The sequence below is a fragment of the Ursus americanus genome, chromosome 10 (genome assembly GCF_024610735.1).
Source record: "Ursus americanus isolate L20-20 chromosome 10, mUrsAme1.1.p, whole genome shotgun sequence".
Taxonomy (NCBI): Eukaryota; Metazoa; Chordata; class Mammalia; order Carnivora; family Ursidae; genus Ursus; species Ursus americanus.
The window spans coordinates 68,421,492-68,438,945 of record NC_142136.1 but is presented as its reverse complement, the minus strand read 5'-3'; the positions used below and the strand labels follow the sequence as shown (position 1 = coordinate 68,438,945).

The 17,454-nt window shown below is 47.6% G+C and overlaps 1 protein-coding gene and 1 pseudogene across 1 annotated transcript; one reads left to right on the top strand and one right to left on the bottom strand.

Moving 5' to 3' along the window:
• Window positions 1-464: 464 nt before the first annotated feature.
• MEDAG (mesenteric estrogen dependent adipogenesis) lies at window positions 465-17,421 on the top strand. The gene is made up of 5 exons (XM_045797013.2): window positions 465-1,012; window positions 10,855-10,964; window positions 13,998-14,110; window positions 14,537-14,822; window positions 16,209-17,421. Exons 1-5 carry the CDS (start codon window positions 735-737, stop codon window positions 16,331-16,333), a joined length of 912 nt encoding a protein of 303 aa, XP_045652969.1. The 5' UTR covers window positions 465-734; the 3' UTR covers window positions 16,334-17,421.
• LOC148109381 (large ribosomal subunit protein eL30 pseudogene) lies at window positions 3,079-3,413 on the bottom strand (annotated as a pseudogene).
• Window positions 17,422-17,454: the final 33 nt, after the last annotated feature.

The following is a 17,454-nucleotide window of genomic DNA, read 5'->3' as shown; positions in this document are numbered from 1 at the left end:
TGCAGGAGAAGCACGCCGAGGCAAAGAGATGAAATCCACGGTGGAGTCACAAAGGCTTTATGGAAAAGTGCCCTGATGATCAGTGGAATTTCCACATGGAAAAGGGATCCAGGGAGAGCAGCGAACATGCAGGGTATGGTGTGGAGAAAAAAAAAAGAAAAGAAAAGAAAAGTTAAGAAAACAAGCCGGGAGACCGTGGTGGGTAACTGACTCCACACCGGGGTCGGCCTGGGAGCGGAGGTCCGAAGTCAGCACCGCCCGCACACCCCTGGACCCCAGGCAGGGAGAGCCGGGGAGACGGACGCGCCTCCCCCCATCGGTCCGCGGAGGTGTGGGGTCTCTCGCGCGCGGGGGTTTGCTCCCCTCTCCCCAGAGGCCAGGCCCAGCGCCCCCGGGCCGACCGTCCCCACCCTGGCCCGGCGGTGTCGGCCAGGCGGGGGCGGGCCCGGCCCGGGGTGTGGAGCGGCGGACCCGAGGGGGATGAGTAACCCTCGGCGGCGAGCAGGCGCGGCCGGCCCGGAGCGTGCCAAGTTCCAGCCCGACGCGAGCTGGGTCCGGAGCGTCCGGGGTCGTGCCCGAGGCCCGGGCGGGGCGGGCGGCCGCACCCAGGGCGGATAAAAGGGCGGCGCGGCGCGGGACCCGCTTTCTCTACGCCGGGCCTGCGGCGCTGCTGGCGGGCGGGCACCTGCCGCGGGAGCCAGGGGAGAGAGGCCGAGGGCGCCGCGGGCAGGGGCATGGCGGAGGTGGCGCGCGCGCCGGCCGCCCGGCCGAGCCTGACCTCCATCTCGTCGGGGGAGCTGCGCAGCCTGTGGACGTGCGACTGCGAGCTGGCCCTGCTGCCGCTGGCACAGCTGCTGCGCCTGCAGCCCGGCGCCTTCCAGCTGCGCGGCGACCAGCTCGTGGTGTCCGGCCCCGGGGGACCCGCGGCGGCGCGCGGTGGCTTCAACGTCTTCGGCGACGGCCGCGTGTGCCTCGACGGGCAGCTCTACCGCCTCAGCGGCTACATCAAGAGGTGGGTGGCCTCGCCAGGTCCCCGCAGAGGCCTCCACCTCGCTGTCGTTCCTGGGAGCCCCGGGTGGCCCGGCTTCCCGCCACCCCTGTCCCCCTCTCCTCGTGCCCCCCCCCCGCCGGGACCCCACCCCCGCCTTTCCTGCCACTTCTAGGTTTGCCTCATTGCTAACGTCACTTGGAGGTGCACGGCTCCCCCAGCCCTGGCCTTTTCTGCCCTTTGCACTGACATCTTGCAGCTGCAGCTTGAAGCCGCCCAGGAGGGCATCAGGGCAGGCGCGTGGTGTAGGGCTGGGTGGGGAGCTCGTAACTGGCGGGTGATTTTCCCTTTCTGGGCCCTTAACTGGGTCAGATGAGCTCAAATGGAGACACACCCTTCAGGGGGTGTTTGCAGAGGAGAGACTCAATGCCCTGGCTTTGGATTTGTGGGGAGGGGAGAGGCTGCTCAATTCTGTGTATTACTGGCTTGATCCAGTGAGGAGACCCAGTGGAAAAGCGTGCAAAAGTTCAAAGTTTCCCATCTTTGGCCTGCCTTAGCTTTCAAAAAAAAAAAAAGAAACAAACCATGGCTGAGAAAGGAACAAAGCCAGGTATGAAGTCCACCTCAGGGCCATGTGGGCTGTGATGTGGGGAGGCGAGTTCTGGGAAGATAAGTGCAATGAGTGTAGCTTCCAGGATCCTGGTGCAGAGCTGGCCCTAAACTTAATTTGATGGCGAGTGCCCAGGATGCTTAGCTGTTGTGGCCAAAGTGTCAGAAGCATTTCTTAGCAAACTTGCAGCCAGCAGGCCATAGTCCATCTGAAGCAGGCTTTGATCATCATGGGATAAAGGAAGAGGGAGCTTCGTGCTTGATTCTACATGGCCTCATACCTTCCAGAGGTCATCCTGTACTTGTGTGTGTGCTGGGGGGTGGGGGTGGGTGTTATGCTTGTGCTGTGGAACTGAGCTTTGGGAAGTGGGCAACGCAGTCTAGAGTTTGAATCAGAGATGTGTAAGCTGGCCAGCTATGAAGATATAAAGCCTTCGCTACCGGGAACGACAGAAGCACTGTGGCTCACTGTAGGTGGGATGGAACCAAGAAGGGCAAGCAAACAAAATGAGATATTTAAAACGCTGTCTTCAAGGCTGCCGGGAAAAACATTGCTTTTCCACACAAAGATAGTGAGGGCTTTGAATGCCTGAAAAACCATTCTGCAGCAAGAACTTCTCCCTTTCTTAGTGAATTGAATATTATAACCCATAAGTAGGGGACTATGGACTATGGGAGGAACTGAGTTAGAAATCACATTTGCACAGAATAAAAAAAGGTAACCATTGTATTTGAGAACAGACTATGAAAAATTAAAATGTCCAAAATTAATTGAAGCCATAGGTTAGGCTTTTGACAGAGCCAGCTCCCTCAATCTTAGCAAGCAGTGTGGCAAAATTTAAAATGATGTCGAAGTCTGGTTATTAAACTCTTGCTTTGAACACCTCCTACACAAAAGCCTATTAAACAGCAGTGGTCCCCTGGCAGTTTATAGTCCAAAATAAACAATGACCAGCCCAGAATGCAGTGAGGATGCAACAACAAGGTTCTCATTGTCAAAGCAGTTGAGTGAGGGCCTTTGGACCCTGGGACATAAGGAGCATCTGAGAATAATTTGGGTGATAGAAAGAACGATCTGTCTTTCTCGCAGGGGACATGCTGTGGCAGGGGAAGCAGGCTTTTATGGGTTGGGTGTGCAGTCCTGAAGGACGAACCTGATCTGGACGGAGAGAGCCTTCTGGAAAGGGAGGGAAGACTGGGTTGTGGGCAGCAGTGAGAGGTTTTGTCTTCATGGATCAGAAAGTGGGCGCACAGTCAGAATGCACACATCCAAGTTGCCTCCTCAGATTTGCCAAATTTACAAAGTTGTCTTTGGCTTTGGGGATAGCATACAGCTTCCTCTCTCAGAACATTACTCCAAAGCAGTGATTCATTTCCTTCCTCCCTCCCTTCCTTCCTTCCTTCCTTCCTTCCTTCCTTCCTTCCTTCCTTCCTTCCTTCCGTAAACTTTGGCCAGTTTTACTGAAGAAAAACTGCATGATTTACTTTTTACTAGTCTGTTCTGGCACAATTCTAAAGATCACAGAATCACCTGGATCAGTGATAGCCAGCGTGCATTATTTACTTTCAGCCTGCTGTGCCCAATTCCACATTATTGCCACTGCCGTGCTGGACAGCAGTTTTGGCCAACAGGGCATAGTACTCTATTGCAGACTTCCTCCAGGTGGGGCAGTTGTTGAGGCGGACCAGTTTCGCTTTGCTTTGCCAGTCATCCAGTCGGCTTATACCCCAGCATGTACTTCCCGCTTTTCATGTCCAGTTAGGACCTGGAGTTGATGGACTCCAGCAACTTTTTCATCTTCTCTTCAGCCACCATATTCCCACCGTAGGTGTGGGATGTCCTCCAACCAACAGCAGCTGCCAAGATGGCCAAGGAATGAGAAAGGCAAGCAATGATTCTTACGCATTTTAGACTAATAGAGCTTTTGAGGATTTATGTAGACCATCTCCCCAGAGGTGTGTGTATGCACACACACACACACACACACACACACTAATGTTGCTGACCGTCCACGTAGTTTATGAGATTCTTGGATCCAGGTTAAGGATCCTTGCTCCATTAATTAACTTAGTTCTTTTTTTTCCCATTCAACAACTATTTTTGGTGTGGGTAAGCTTACAGTGTAAGCAGGATTTCCTTTTTGAGGCCTCAGAAATGCATGCTGTGTATTTCATGAGGCCCTTTCCCCAGGAAAAGGCTTAGGGCTATGACCCTGGCATTCACGCGGTTCACTCATTCAGACAATAAGAGCAGGACAGAGAGGGTGGTTCCGCTTACTGGGGTGTGTCCTCTGATACTTAAACGTTTTTGAAATTCATGCCTACTCAGTAAACCTGAGGGAACGAGAGCCTTCTGGAAAAACCGATTCTAAATTGCCGGGAATGAATGGTAAGCTCTTTCTTGTTGTTTTTTTCTTTCACGCTCAGAATTGCCATCTGTGTTACGGACAAGCCCTGCTCGGGCTACCAGGTGTAAATAACCAGGAACGCACACACGTTTTTTCCTGTCACGGGATGCAGCCTCTTAGTGAGATGTAATGGCACGTGTTTGGCAAATAGGAACGCCCCCCTTCTTTCCAGAAGTCCCTGAGCACGAAGGAGGCTGTTCGGGTGATAAAGAGAAGTGTGTTGTAATAATGGCGGCACTAATGTTCGCTCAAATACCAGGAACGGCACAAAATAGTTCACAACACTGACCTCCCAAAAGCTTACAAAGTTGGCACTCTTGGTGTTTCCCTTCTTTGTCCAGGTGAGGAAATCAGGACTCAGATTAAATAACTTAGCTAAGCGAGGTGCTGGTGAGTAGTAGAACCAGGCCTGTGTGGCCTTGGCCAGCTGTAAGCCTCTGCGCTCAGCCAGCAGCCCCGAAGCTGAAAGGATTCTGGCTTCCTGTAGACAGCAGCAGCTTTCTCAGAAGCCTCCCGAATCAACAGAGAAATCACTGGAATTACAGCAGACAGTAAGCATCTTATATAATCAGGCGAAAAGAGGAAGTAAATCCCGCGGCCTGGAGGAAGCCACTAAAAGCAGACATGTGTGCTGCTCCTGGCCACAGGCGACCAGCTGGTAGATGGGGACAGGGACACCCGCCCGGAGGTCAGCCACCTGGGGCAGGGGGCAGTGGGGAGACACAGGGGCCCAGGGGAGGTGGAGTCGGGGCTGGGGCCTGGGGAGGTCTCGCCCCCACCTGCCCCGGGAAGTGTCAGGCTGTGTCTGCGGGCCCAGGCTCAGCTCTCTGGGGTGACCCTGACTGGAGGCGGGAGGCGTAGAAGCAATCGTGGCCGCATCTGCGGTGTGCAGCACTCGGGGGCTCCCGTCGTGTCCCTGCGACTGGTCCTCTGCCTTGATCCTGGTGTCTTGAGTCTCGGATTTGGTGACCTGCCCAGGACAGCAGCCCCTCACTAGGACATGTAAGGATAGTGATGAACTAATCATCCTTTATGTGTTGAGCTCTGATTTGCATGAAATGCAGTCTAGAATCAATGTGGACGAGCCCGGGGGCCAGGACCAGACTGCCTTGGTTTGAATCCTGGTTCTGCTGTTTAGTAGCTGAAGGACTTGGGAGATGTCTTAATCCCTGTGACTCAGTCTCCTCAGTGTATAATGGAAATAATAGTACCAACAACCTTATAGGGTTGTTGTTCAGAATTTAAATGTATGAGGTCCTGAATGCAGTTACTGGCACATATGGATCGCTTGACCAATGTTAGCCGAGAATATTATTAAGCAGCCCCGTAAGCCAAGTGCCTCACACACATTATCCAATCCGTTAGCCACCTGATGGGGTACATTTTGTTAGCCAGATTTTACAGGTGAGGAGACTAATCTCAGCAAAGCTAAAAACAAAAACAAAAAAACAAACTTGCTGAGGTCACAGAGACAGAAATCGAACCCAGATCTGATGATTCAAAAGCCACGTGCCATTACTGGCTTCCTTCCTCAGGAGCCTTGCTCTGGACCTCCAGCCACGCTCTGGTCCGCTTCTTCCTCTCAGCTCACCTGGTCCTTGTCAGATGCCCGCCTGCAGGCCCGAGCGCGGCCACCCCACAGTCCCCATGGCTCAGCTACCCCGTGACTCCTGCGGGGGACGCCTTCCTCCTGCGTTGGCCTACCCAATGGTGGGACGTTTGGCCTGACAGAACAATCCCTCTTGTGTGTCTCAGCTCAGTAAATGGTTCTAACGCCAGACCCCTCTTGCTTTGCTCTTTCTTATTTAAATAACCAGAACATAAGCCAGTGGCCCTCTAACACCTGAATGCCTTTCTCGGACATTTGTGTTTGAATCATTAACTCGTTTGTAAGCCTCTGAATGGCAGGGACCATGTCTTCCGATCAGTGCTTCTCAAACTTGAAATAAGCACGCAGTTCTCCTGGGGATCTTATTAAAACACAGCTTTTAGGTTGAATAAAACCAGGGAGGAGCCCAGGACTCCTCAGTTGTACCAGTTCCTGGGCGATGCCAGTGCTGATGGCCCAGTGATCACGCTTTCAGCAACCAGGTTTTACCAGTCTATCATTTTATATTGACAGGGTGCATTTTCTTATGTCTTTCTAATAGACTAGATGCTCCTTGAGAGCCAGACTCTTTCCTTTTGCTTTTCTGTATCCGCAGTGCCCAGTGCATGGGCTTCGTGTTTATTGCATGAATAAATGGGTGCATGAAGCATCATTTCTGCCCCACGACGGGGGTGGGGTGGGGGGCATGTACTGAGCATCAAGAACGAATGAATGAATGAGTAGATGAACATGTGTGTCCTTGATTCGAATCACCAGACAGTAAGGTGATAAATCAGAAAATTTTGCTTAATTTCCCTAGAGTTGGGGCAGAGGGAGGGGAGGTAGTGAGAGAAAAGGAACTGCATGACAGCTCAGGCAGAGGCCCCACATAAAGCTGTCACGTTAACCCTGGAAGCACAGCAGGGCCATCCTGCTTGCTCCCAAGGGCGGGGTGCTTTTGCGTAGTGTCACAGCAAAGGATTATGGAAGTTATAAGCAGTTTCTGGACCTTCTACATAAGGACTGTTCCAAATGTGTTCCTCTTTTTCTGGGCTCCACGCTCCATAGTTTTTTAAATGAACGCACACACAGACACACAGACACACATGCACACACACCCTCAGACAGAAGCCATAGGTTTGAATTCTTACTGGCCTCTGAGCATTAAATTCCCAGAGCCAAGGGAGATTTGGCACAGCTTTGCAGATGGTGCCAGAAATGATGTGAAACCAGAAGGAACCCCCAGAGTAAGGTAGGCATCTCAGAGGGGAATGATCTGATCTCTCGACCACTCCGGATTTGCTAGAAGCAAAAATACAGTGTTCTTTCTTGGTCTCATCTTCCAGGCATTGCTTTCCTTAAGCTTTGCTTTAGCCTTCCAAACTGAAAAATGGAGGAAGGGAATTTAAGCAAGGAAGGAGTAACTCTTGCTCATGTATTTTTCAGATGCCCCTGTTGTGCTTTTTCCTGGTCACTCAGAGGAACACAGCCCTGCTTGTGTATCACAAGTCTATAGAACTTTACCCTGCTGCCAGCAGAGTTGGCCAGGATTAAAGATACTAACCATGTTTGTTGAGCAGCTACTATGGGCCCAAGTACACACGTCTCTATTGCTTGTGCTGCCTTGAGTCCTCGCACAGAAGGAGATCCTGTTCTATCCCTTCTACAGATGAAGGCACAAGTTGAGACGGGTGAAGTAACTCACTCAAGGTCACAGTGAGTTGTGGCTTTGCAGCTGAGGTCACACAGCCAGTCAATTAGGGCATGAATTAGATCTTCTTATTTCGAGTCACTGTGCATTACGTCACATTGGTCTGCCTTTCAATCTTTGGATTGAAGCCAGGCATAGAAAGTTTCAGCCTAGAAGCATTTTGGGGCCAGGGTAAACGCAATGAAGACATGAGAGTTTAAAGGAGCTATCTTAGACCCTTTGCCTTTCATCCTTAATAACTTCAGCAAATATAATAAACATCCAGCACACAAGAAGCAGTATTTGCATTAGTAATTCAGAAATACACATGATTAAAGTTGAAATAACTAGTCCCTAATGTAGTCTGGTAAGGCTCATCTTAAGACAAAACCAGTGAACGAATGTCAGATACTTAAATACCTGTGAGACTTCACAACCAGGTCCTCAGTCTTTTTGTATTTTAGTGACTTACATATCCGAATTTTCTAACGGTGAACTCCAAAGGAATGCTCACATTCATTAATTTCACTGGAATTTCAAGGTGTTTAACAATTGTACCATCACTGGGAGGCTGAGAATGATGAATTAAGAAGGTATTTCTTATTTGTGACCCGGTTTAAGTAGAGTTCATTAAGTAGGGATCTTGCTACAATCTCTTGTCTGTAAATTCTGTTACAGACCTCTCATATAAATAGCAGCATTTTCACACATCTGTGGCGTCGTGATAACTGACATGCTCTGTGGTGATGTTTACAGCCCCGTTAAGATCTTAAAAGTGCCTCTAAATCATCAAAGGAAGATTAAATTATGTTGAGCATAGTTTTATTATTCAGGGCATCTTATTAAATTCAGACTCCAGAAAGAATGACTCCTGTATAGGTTATGCATTCAACTCAGTGTGTGGCCATCCGGAAGCCCCCCGCCTCCGCTGGCCCGGTCCCCCTTCTCTGATCACGAGAACCAACAGCTCTCGGAGCCCCAAAGCATTCCACAAAACCTTCCACAGTATTCTGGGGGACACTGATTATTTTCCCAACCAGTGGTCATTTCTAAATTGAGATTTTCATCCTTTTCCTATAAGCTGTGGATTCATCAGAATAAAATCGATGGTCCCTCCGACTGGATGTTGATTGGTCTCGAAGGCAGAGGCAAGTGCTGCACTGTCATTTGCAAGATCAGAATAGTAACTGGGATGGCAGATTTTCCAGACGTGCTCTGTATCAATGCCTTGTGCACGCCCTCGAGAATGACCCTCAGACCATGGATAGTGACAGATCAAAGGAGTCACCCTGAGGAAAATATGAAATGTTTAAATGACTATAAATTAACTCCATGGTAAACAAGGCAGGAGAATAGGAAAATCTGCCTTGGATGGGTCACAGGTGGCACCTGACTCTACCCCATCATCACGCATCTATCTTGCTGATATTTACTCCAGTCGGACTTGTCCTTTTCTTCTTCCGTGGCTACAAGGGTTTTCTTCCTTTTTTCTTCCTCGGCGCCTCTGCCCACCCCCCCTGCAACGACGGACCTTACTGGCTCTCTGCAGCTTGTACTGCCACCCTCTATCCCAGCCCCACCTCGCAGGCCCTGAGCCCCTCCTGTGTGATAAAGCATGTGTGACGCCTACCTGGTACCCAGCACATGATCAGTGCCCAGCGACTGCTGTTGAATGAATGAATGAATGAATGAGAGCAAATGAACTCCGAAAATGGTAATTCCCTTTCTCCCTCCTTCTCTTTTGCTTCCTTTTTTAGTGCCTTTGGCAGTTGGCCAATTGGGATAAAAAAGAACAGGAATGTTCTCTCCCTGCTGATACGGACCATGAGGGCCACTCCCCTTCAGGTGCCCCACCTCTCCCCATTCTCACTGGGCACTGTGCTGCTCACAGCACAGGTGAGGATGAGGGCAGGAGCGGGACCATGGAAGAACCATACAAAATTCCTGGTCTGCATTATCTTCCGCAGTCCACTCCCTTGTCATTCCTGCTGGTCCCCCACCCCTTCTCCCCGACTCCTGCCCCCCTCATCCCTCACCTGAATGTCAACACCTGCACCCCCTTCCCTCCCCTGAAACACACCAGCCCTGTATCCCCTTCCCTACCCCAGGACAAGCCCCCTGACCACCCCCGGTGCCCTTGGCATGGGAAGCAGAGACTACATGAAAAGCCTGGTGAAATACAAGGCAGGAAGTGTTTTAGAGTCTCCATCAGGGGTCAGGTTTTAAAAGCTCTCGCAATCAGGTCTGACAATCCCAGGAAAAAGATAATGATACAGATTTCTAAGAAACCAAGCTGGGAGACAGACAAGCTGAAGCTGTGTTTTTCTGCCTCGGGGGTAGATATTTTCCCCATGTGCTCGCAAACCATGCCCAGGTCCAGGTCTCATGCGCCGGCCCCTCTGAGTGGGTTGTGGGAAGCCGGGTGGGGCGGGAGGCTGAGAGGACGGCGTAGTTGCAGCTCCCTGCAGCGGAGATCCCTCCAAGGTTGTAATTTTCCTGTCTGGCACCGGACAGACGACAAGCCAGAGAGAAACACTGGCGCTGTCTCTGCCCGTGACTAGATGTAAGAAGCAAACACACGCAGCACAGCAAAAGCAGCCCGTGCTGTCAGCCAGGGCAGCCGTTCACCTTATGCAGGTGCACACAGCTGTGCCTCTCAATGGGGAACCAGGTCTGTGTCAAGGAGGGATTGTGGCAGGCGCATCGCCCAGCCTGCTGGATTCCATTCCGCCTGCCTGCATCTACGTGCTGTCTGAGCTTGGGTGTGGACAGGAAATTAGCCATCTTCTTGAGAGGAGCCGATTTGCGCTTCCATCTATCTTTTTTTATCAACGATGAAGGTAGAAAGACTACTTGGAAAAGTCGTAGAATAGGGGAGAAAGCTGGCATGCTGGATGACAGAGTCAAAAAGCAAAAAAGAACTCCCCAGGCTGAAATAATGAATGAAAACCAAGGAGGCTAAAATGAATAGGGCCGTGGACAAAAGTCCAACGGCAGTGTGCTCTTTTTTTCCCCTTCATTGCACAAAGCTCAGGATTAGGGAGATAGGAATTAGTTCATATGAATATTGGTTGAGTGTGTCATCTATGGAGGGCCTGGGATCTTATTTTGGGATTAAAGAAGGAAAGAGGGGAGGAGAAGAAAAGGAAAATTTTCAGACCCACCAGTTTAGCAGGATGACTGGAGAAGACCCAGCTTCTCTCATTCTTTGAGTGTAATTCCTTCTCAATCTGGAGAGACACGGAGCTCTTACTGCTTCAAATTAACTCTTAAAGCCCAGAAGATAGATGGTACTGGCCATGATCTTGTGAAAATTGCCCCTGAGAGCCAAGCATTGGTGCCAGGCCACCCCAAAGATCAGGACCACCTTAGGTTTGTGTCCCGATTGCTCATCTGACTAGGGAGGGGATTTATTTCTATGGTACAAAATATGACTGCCTCCATAGGATACATTTTAGGGGACTTCTCTCACGAGATCTGTGGATGTGGCAGGCACCTGTCCAAGACATCCCCTTCCTGACCTAGATGGAGGGGTAGGTTACATTTGCAATTATCTCTGCTTTTTTCCTAGATATGTGGAACTGACCAACTACTGTGATTATAAAGACTACAGGGAAACTATCCTGAGCAAACCAATGCTGTTCTTTGTGAATGTACAGACCAAAAAAGACACCTCGAAAGGTAGGTATATAAATATTTTTGGTTGGATTCTGCCTCCTGGGGCTGTGGGCTGTGGCACACTAATGAGGCAGAAGTTGTGCATGGAGTAAGCAGGGTGGGTGTCAGCTGTGACAAGGTCGGGAGCGAGGAAGAGCCTGGAGCCGGGAGCCTGGAGTTAGATGATCTGAAGCACAGCCCAAGCCTGCAGAACCTCTCAGTGATCTGATGGCAGAAGCCCTCTGTCTCCGGGTTTTGTCTTCACTTCCTGTCTACACAGGAAGTGCTATCGAGTTCCGAGTCTGCAGGGTTTGCAAAAATGGCTGGAATGATGGTGATGATCTATAATACTGTCCACCACATACCGATTGCTTCCATATGTGAGGTGTACTCCCGTGTCATTAATTGACACAACAGCCTTGTAGGGCTTTCATCCAAATGGGAACATTTTTGAGCATGAAAGTAGGTACTATTAATAATTATGCTAGGACTGAGGTATAAACGGGCACTGACCCAGGGGAGCTAAGATGCATAGTCATCCTACGTATGAGGTGCTTATACCCATTTTATAGATAAGGAAACTAAGGTAAAGAAATAAATAGCAGCTGTAGATGCTTTTATGTTTCATGCTATGGCCTTCAAATTTCAATTTTAGAGGTATCTCTTTATCGTTTCTTCCAAGAAATCCAATTAACTGCTAACAACTCTATTAACTCCAGTTCCGATATGAAAATATCTCCGTTTTCCCTTCTTCCTGCTCCATGTTATGTCGGGGAAAGTCACAGGCATCATGCTCTGTGATAGAGGTAGAATTTCTTAGTTCTCCTTCTAAATAGCATTCTTAAAATGAGTCCAAGGTAATAAGAAACGATCTACAAATTCCAAATAGACTTTCTCAAACATTCATTCTCATTCAGATTCGTGGAGCTGATTCTCTGTTCATGTCATTCAGAATCATTCAGATTCTCTGCTCACTTGGTAGTTCAGTCACAGTACTCTCTCGGCAGGAGGGGCTGGGAACACAACACAAGGTAACAAGCCATGCTTGTTAGAGCATCTGAGCCCCTGATGCTATTTGGCTTGATGATGACCGGAAAGCTGGAGAGTTCTCCAGGAGTGTAATTCACAGACATCAAGTACACCTCCTGCGTCGAACTCTCAGGAGGAATCTTAAGAAAGAATAAGAGACCTCTCCATTTTAGTATTTTAATGAAAGTGCAGGGAATGGTACAGGAGGTATTTGTGGATTTGCGGGTGGCCTACAAAAGGTACACAGTTGTATGACAGCTATCGTGGAAGGGGGTACAGAAACCCAGTGCTGTGTAATTGTGAGGAAAGCCATGAACTAAAGAGCTCCTATGATACAGAAGCTTAAGATGGTCAAGTTTAAATTATGAAAATTATAAGTAAGGTAACACGTCCAATCTTGCTGCTAAACGGCACTTTTGTGCAAATTAGAAAAAAGCCACCAGTGACTCAACACAATTCACTAATCTTTTGCAGAAGTTTGTCATAATAACTGTACAAATGGTGTCTGTGAATGTCAATGGCATCCTCTAGAGTTGTGCAGTGCACAACCTGCCCAACCAGCACAATTGTGGAATGTGGTAGCCCTTAGTATCTAAGGAACCTAAAGATCTTAGTTTGGTTTGTGTGAAAGTTAATTCACGGTATCAAATAGCTTGCTTGCTTTGTTAATCTGTTATCTCAAAGAGCATATAAGGTAATTTATATTTAAAGTGCCCCCCAAAAATGGTAATTTGGGAGAAAGGAAACAGGGATAGAAAAAATAAGATGGATAAGGTTAGTGCAAAAGTTAGCTCAAAATATATTCCTCAGGATTGTAAGACTCATTACCGGTGGACCACAGGTTTGGCTCTCAAAGCCTATGCAAAATGTTCAGTTCTCAAAATCACATAATGGCTAGTCCATGGCCTTTAAACAGAGAGTGACCACCTATGTTATGTGTCTGTCTAGAGAGTGCACTTGGCTAATTAAGGTCATGGAGCTTGATTCTGGGGACCGGAAAAGTTAAGAAACTGTTGGTTTATAATAGTTCAAATTTCCTGGTGAACAAACAACCTTCTCTTTGCTTAGATTGTATAGAATCAGACAGAATTGGACATAAGGAATTAAAAAAAAGAAAGAAAAAAGAATCCCAAATCAAACCACCACCTCCACCAACGAAACAACTGTCTGCCAGGGCGGTGACGTGGTGTTAGTTAGACCATGGGAAGGACTTCTGCTGGGGACTGTGTTGGGGTGCGACCTGGTGGGGACTCAGTCTCAAGTTGTCTTGATCCTTAAAACCCTAGACTAGCCCTTTGGCAGAAGGCATGCCGGGTCTTTGGGGAAGGATGGGGAGAGATGGGTGATGGGGGGAGAAGGCACGGGGCAGCCTCCTTCCCTGGACTTGGCTGATGTTGCTTTGCAGATAAGGAAATGTTGGTGAGAGCCAAGTCGCTGTTTAACTATCCAGCAAGGCTGTTTTGACCATGCCTTGGGACACACACCCTGGGACTTGGTTCTCATCTGTGATCATTAGGGTGACAAAGTGCACTTGGGGGAGCTGATTTTCTTTTTTTTCTTTTTTTTTAAATTATTTTTTTATTATATTATGTTAGTCACCGTACAGTACATCCCTGGTTTTTGATGTAAAGTTCGATGATTCATTAGTCGTGTATAACACCCAGTGCACCATGCAACACGTGCCCTCCTTACTACTCATCACCAGCCTATCCCATTCCCCCACCCCCCTCCCCTCTGAAGCCCTCAGTTTGTTTCTCAGAGTCCACAGTCTCTCATGCTTCATGGGGGAGCTGATTTTCTAACCAGCTGTTACAGTATCCCAGAGCTTCCTTCACATTTACAAAATTGTCAGGAACATTTGTAGAAATCCGGTTACGCTTTGCAGGGAGGATCTGAGGGAACCCAAGGGAAGTTACAAATGAATAACATCTCCAAATAAGGTGGGAATCACTGCTTTATCAAATGCTAAGAAGTAGGTTTTTGTCACACATGCGCACTTCCATTTGAATTTTGCTTCCTAACGTCTAGAAAGAACATATGCATTTCTTGTGAACACAAGGCACCCCAAAATAAGAAGACAGATAGAGCAAGGGATGGACATGGTCATCTCCTCGGTGATTGGAGAAAGCTACCGGCTTCAGGTAAGCTTTGGTCAATCTGAATCCAGGGCTGCTAACCACATAGAAAGGGGTCTGTGCATTTCATGCAAGTACGAGTCCCCAGAGCTTAATTATAACCAGACACACAGATTTTCTATTGTTTCATTATCACTACCAGTAAAATGAACTTGGTTTCTAGCAACTGATCTAGAAACAATAAATGTCAATTTAACCAAGAAGTTCAAGGGCTTCAGAAGGCGAGGATGCAAATGCAGAGGTTTGTTTTAAAAAACAAAAGCCAACTGTTAGAAAATATTTGTCAGAATGAAAAAGAAATAAGGGGTGTGCTACCTTGGATATTTGGGCCATTGTTAACTCAATGGTATAATTCTATAATAATATACAATTCTGTAATATAACATTGTAGTTATATCCATGACATTAATTAAATGCTTCTCTCTCTTTCAGTTTGACTTTCAAGAGGCAGTAAAAAATTTTTTCCCTCCAGGAAATGAGGTGGTTAATGGAGAAAATTTGAGCTTTGTGTATGAATTCAAAGCTGATGCATTATTTGATTTCTTCTATTGGTTTGGGCTCAGCAATTCCACTGTAAAGGTGAAAGGAAAAGTTCTGAATTTGTCAAGTACAAGTCCAGAAAAGAAGGAGACAATTAAATTATTTCTGGAAAAAATGAGTGAACCTTTAATCCGAAGGAGCAGTTTCTCTGACCGAAAATTCAGCGTAACTTCCAGAGGTATGTTAAAAATTCTCAAGTACCCGAGGAAGGTAGTTAAATAGATGGGTAGAATAATATCACGGGAGTGGAAAGTCAATTAACTGAAAAAGAAAGGCCCCTTGGTAAAGGGGAAATACGATATCACATAATTCAGAAAGTAAGAAGCAAGAAATGTTTACTACCAAGAAGAAATACGGTGACTTTTCTTTTTAGGCTCCTTAAAGTTTTCTGACACAGCAGTTACAGTGTGCAACAAACCCAGAATATAATTTTAAAATATATTATTCATTTAAATATGTATTACTCCTCATTTAAATATTAACAATAATTTAAATATTAGGAAGGAATGATGCTTTCCTGCTGGGCACATTCAAGGCAACAGATGTTAACAGACGATGTCGGCTGGGGGGAGGGGGAGGACTATGCATGGTCAAGACATCGATCTTTAAAAATATTGAAAGGGTTCTCCAGAGTTTATAAGACCACAAAAGAACAAATCTTAAGAACCCTTTACCTAACAGGTTTTATTTATTTATTTATTTGTTTGTTTATTTATTTATTTTTTAAAGATTTTATTTATTTATTCGACGGAGATAGAGACAGCCAGCGAGAGAGGGAACACAAGGAGGGGGAGTGGGAGAGGAAGAAGCAGGCTCATAGGGGAAGAGCCTGATGTGGGGCTCGATCCCAGATGGCCGGGATCACGCTCTGAGCCGAAGGCAGCCGCTTAACCACTGTGCCACCCAGGCGCCCCTACCTAACAGGTTTTAATCTAGATTTCACTATCCAGTGCCTCCTCCCTCCCCAGCAGCTGGTGAGACTTTTCAGTCAGCTTGTGGCTAAGACAGATGACATCTGTCAAGTCTTGTCTGGGTTTGTCTTCTGCTGAGCCCACTCTCCTGCCCCGTGCTAGTCTGGGCAGGAAGGCAACTTCCTTGCACCAGGCCTCTTGCTGCTAATTGCGTGAAGAAAAGACACAAAGAAAGACAAACACAATCACACCAGTCTCTATGAACCTGCACTGTAAAATATGTTCAGATGTAAAAAAGCAGAGTCTTCATTAATTGTATTAATGAAAGTTGCCTTTTTCCAAAGTTTATAGCAAACATGCTTACTCGTAAGTATTTCCGATCCTGGAAGGGCCTCCCACTCCCGGGCATTCATACACGCTCTCCCTCAACCTCCTACTCCAGCCCGTGGAAAAGCACATGGTCCCTGTCCTGCTGGTAGACAAAGAGCCAGAAAAAACCGTTTGGCTTTTTGAGTTTTTCTGAGGAAGTCAGGAGTCTCTACTAATTATTGAAATGGTTACGTTGTGTGCTGTGTGAGTTTTAAGGCCCTGCTGGTTTTTTTTGTTTTTGTTTTTCCAGTGATGATAATAATGTGCCTTGTCATTCTTCTCAGGTTCAATAGATGAAGTTTTCAACTGCAGCCTGTCACCCAGATCATCTCTGACAGAGGCTCTTTTGGCAGAATTGCCATTTCCAAGTGTTCTGGAATCTGAAGAGACACCCGACCAGTTTATCTGATTGGATTGAACACACTGTGGTCACTGCTACCCGCCAGGCCTGTGCAAGGGCAGAAGGCTGAGGGGAGGCGAGAGGCGGTGGGAGGCGGGCACTTGCACCTGCTTGTCAACCCTCTGCTCCCACAGAAGCCTCCTGTCTTGCATTTCCTGGGCGACGCCCTGGCAGGCCCCATGCAGTGGACTTCAGGAGGGGAGGGCTTTGGCCTGGTGGCCTGGAGGGGTATCCTCTCCTTTTAACCCTTCTCCAAAGAGGCAGAGAGAGCAGCAGAGTCCTGCCACCCTGAATGCTTTGCTTAGTACCCCGGCATCCTGGGAGCTCCCCTGTCAGCCTTTGAGTGCCAATTCTCGATACTGCGTAAATCAATGGCCCCCTGCTTGGGACCTCCTTGTCTGAACCCAAACCCAGCAAGCAGGTGGTTAGCAGTACTATTTTCTTGCAAACGTGGCTGATAAGAAGCCTGGGACATCTTTCACTGGAAGGCAAGTATGTTTCTCATCCTTAGGAGGAACGTTCTAGGTAAGAAGTGCTGGAGGATTGGCCAGGTTGAGAGGACGGTAACCTTGCCACCCACTGCCTGCAATTCGAGCTCCCTTGCCCATCTCTCTCATCAAAGTGGCCTGTGTAGAAAGAGGCCATGTGATGTGGTACCAAACGTAATAGGGGAAGGATAAGGTACATGGCAGCGTCCTCTTTCGGAAGCACATTAAGTCAGTTAGGTACTTTAAATAAGCTTTTAGCCATCCTAACACTAAAAGCAAAATAGAAGAAAGCTATAACATTACCATAATACATTGTTACATCAATACATTTTTCATCTCATAGCTACAATGGAGTTCTTCAAAAAGAAAAAAAATTCTATTTGCATAAAAAACCTGCATGAACGAGTCACTACATATGCTTACAATGAGGAAGATTTATGGGTCCTGAGTATAATTTTTCTATCCTTTTTAAACAGTTTCCTGTATTATACATTTTGATAGCACCACTGATTGTCCCTTCATTTATATTGATATGTTGGGTACTCTGTTAGTGCAATTAAAACTTTTCTTAGCATTCAACATGGAATCAATTAAATTTGTGACCAAGTGCGCATGTGTGATCTTTCCATTGTGCCTTGCGGG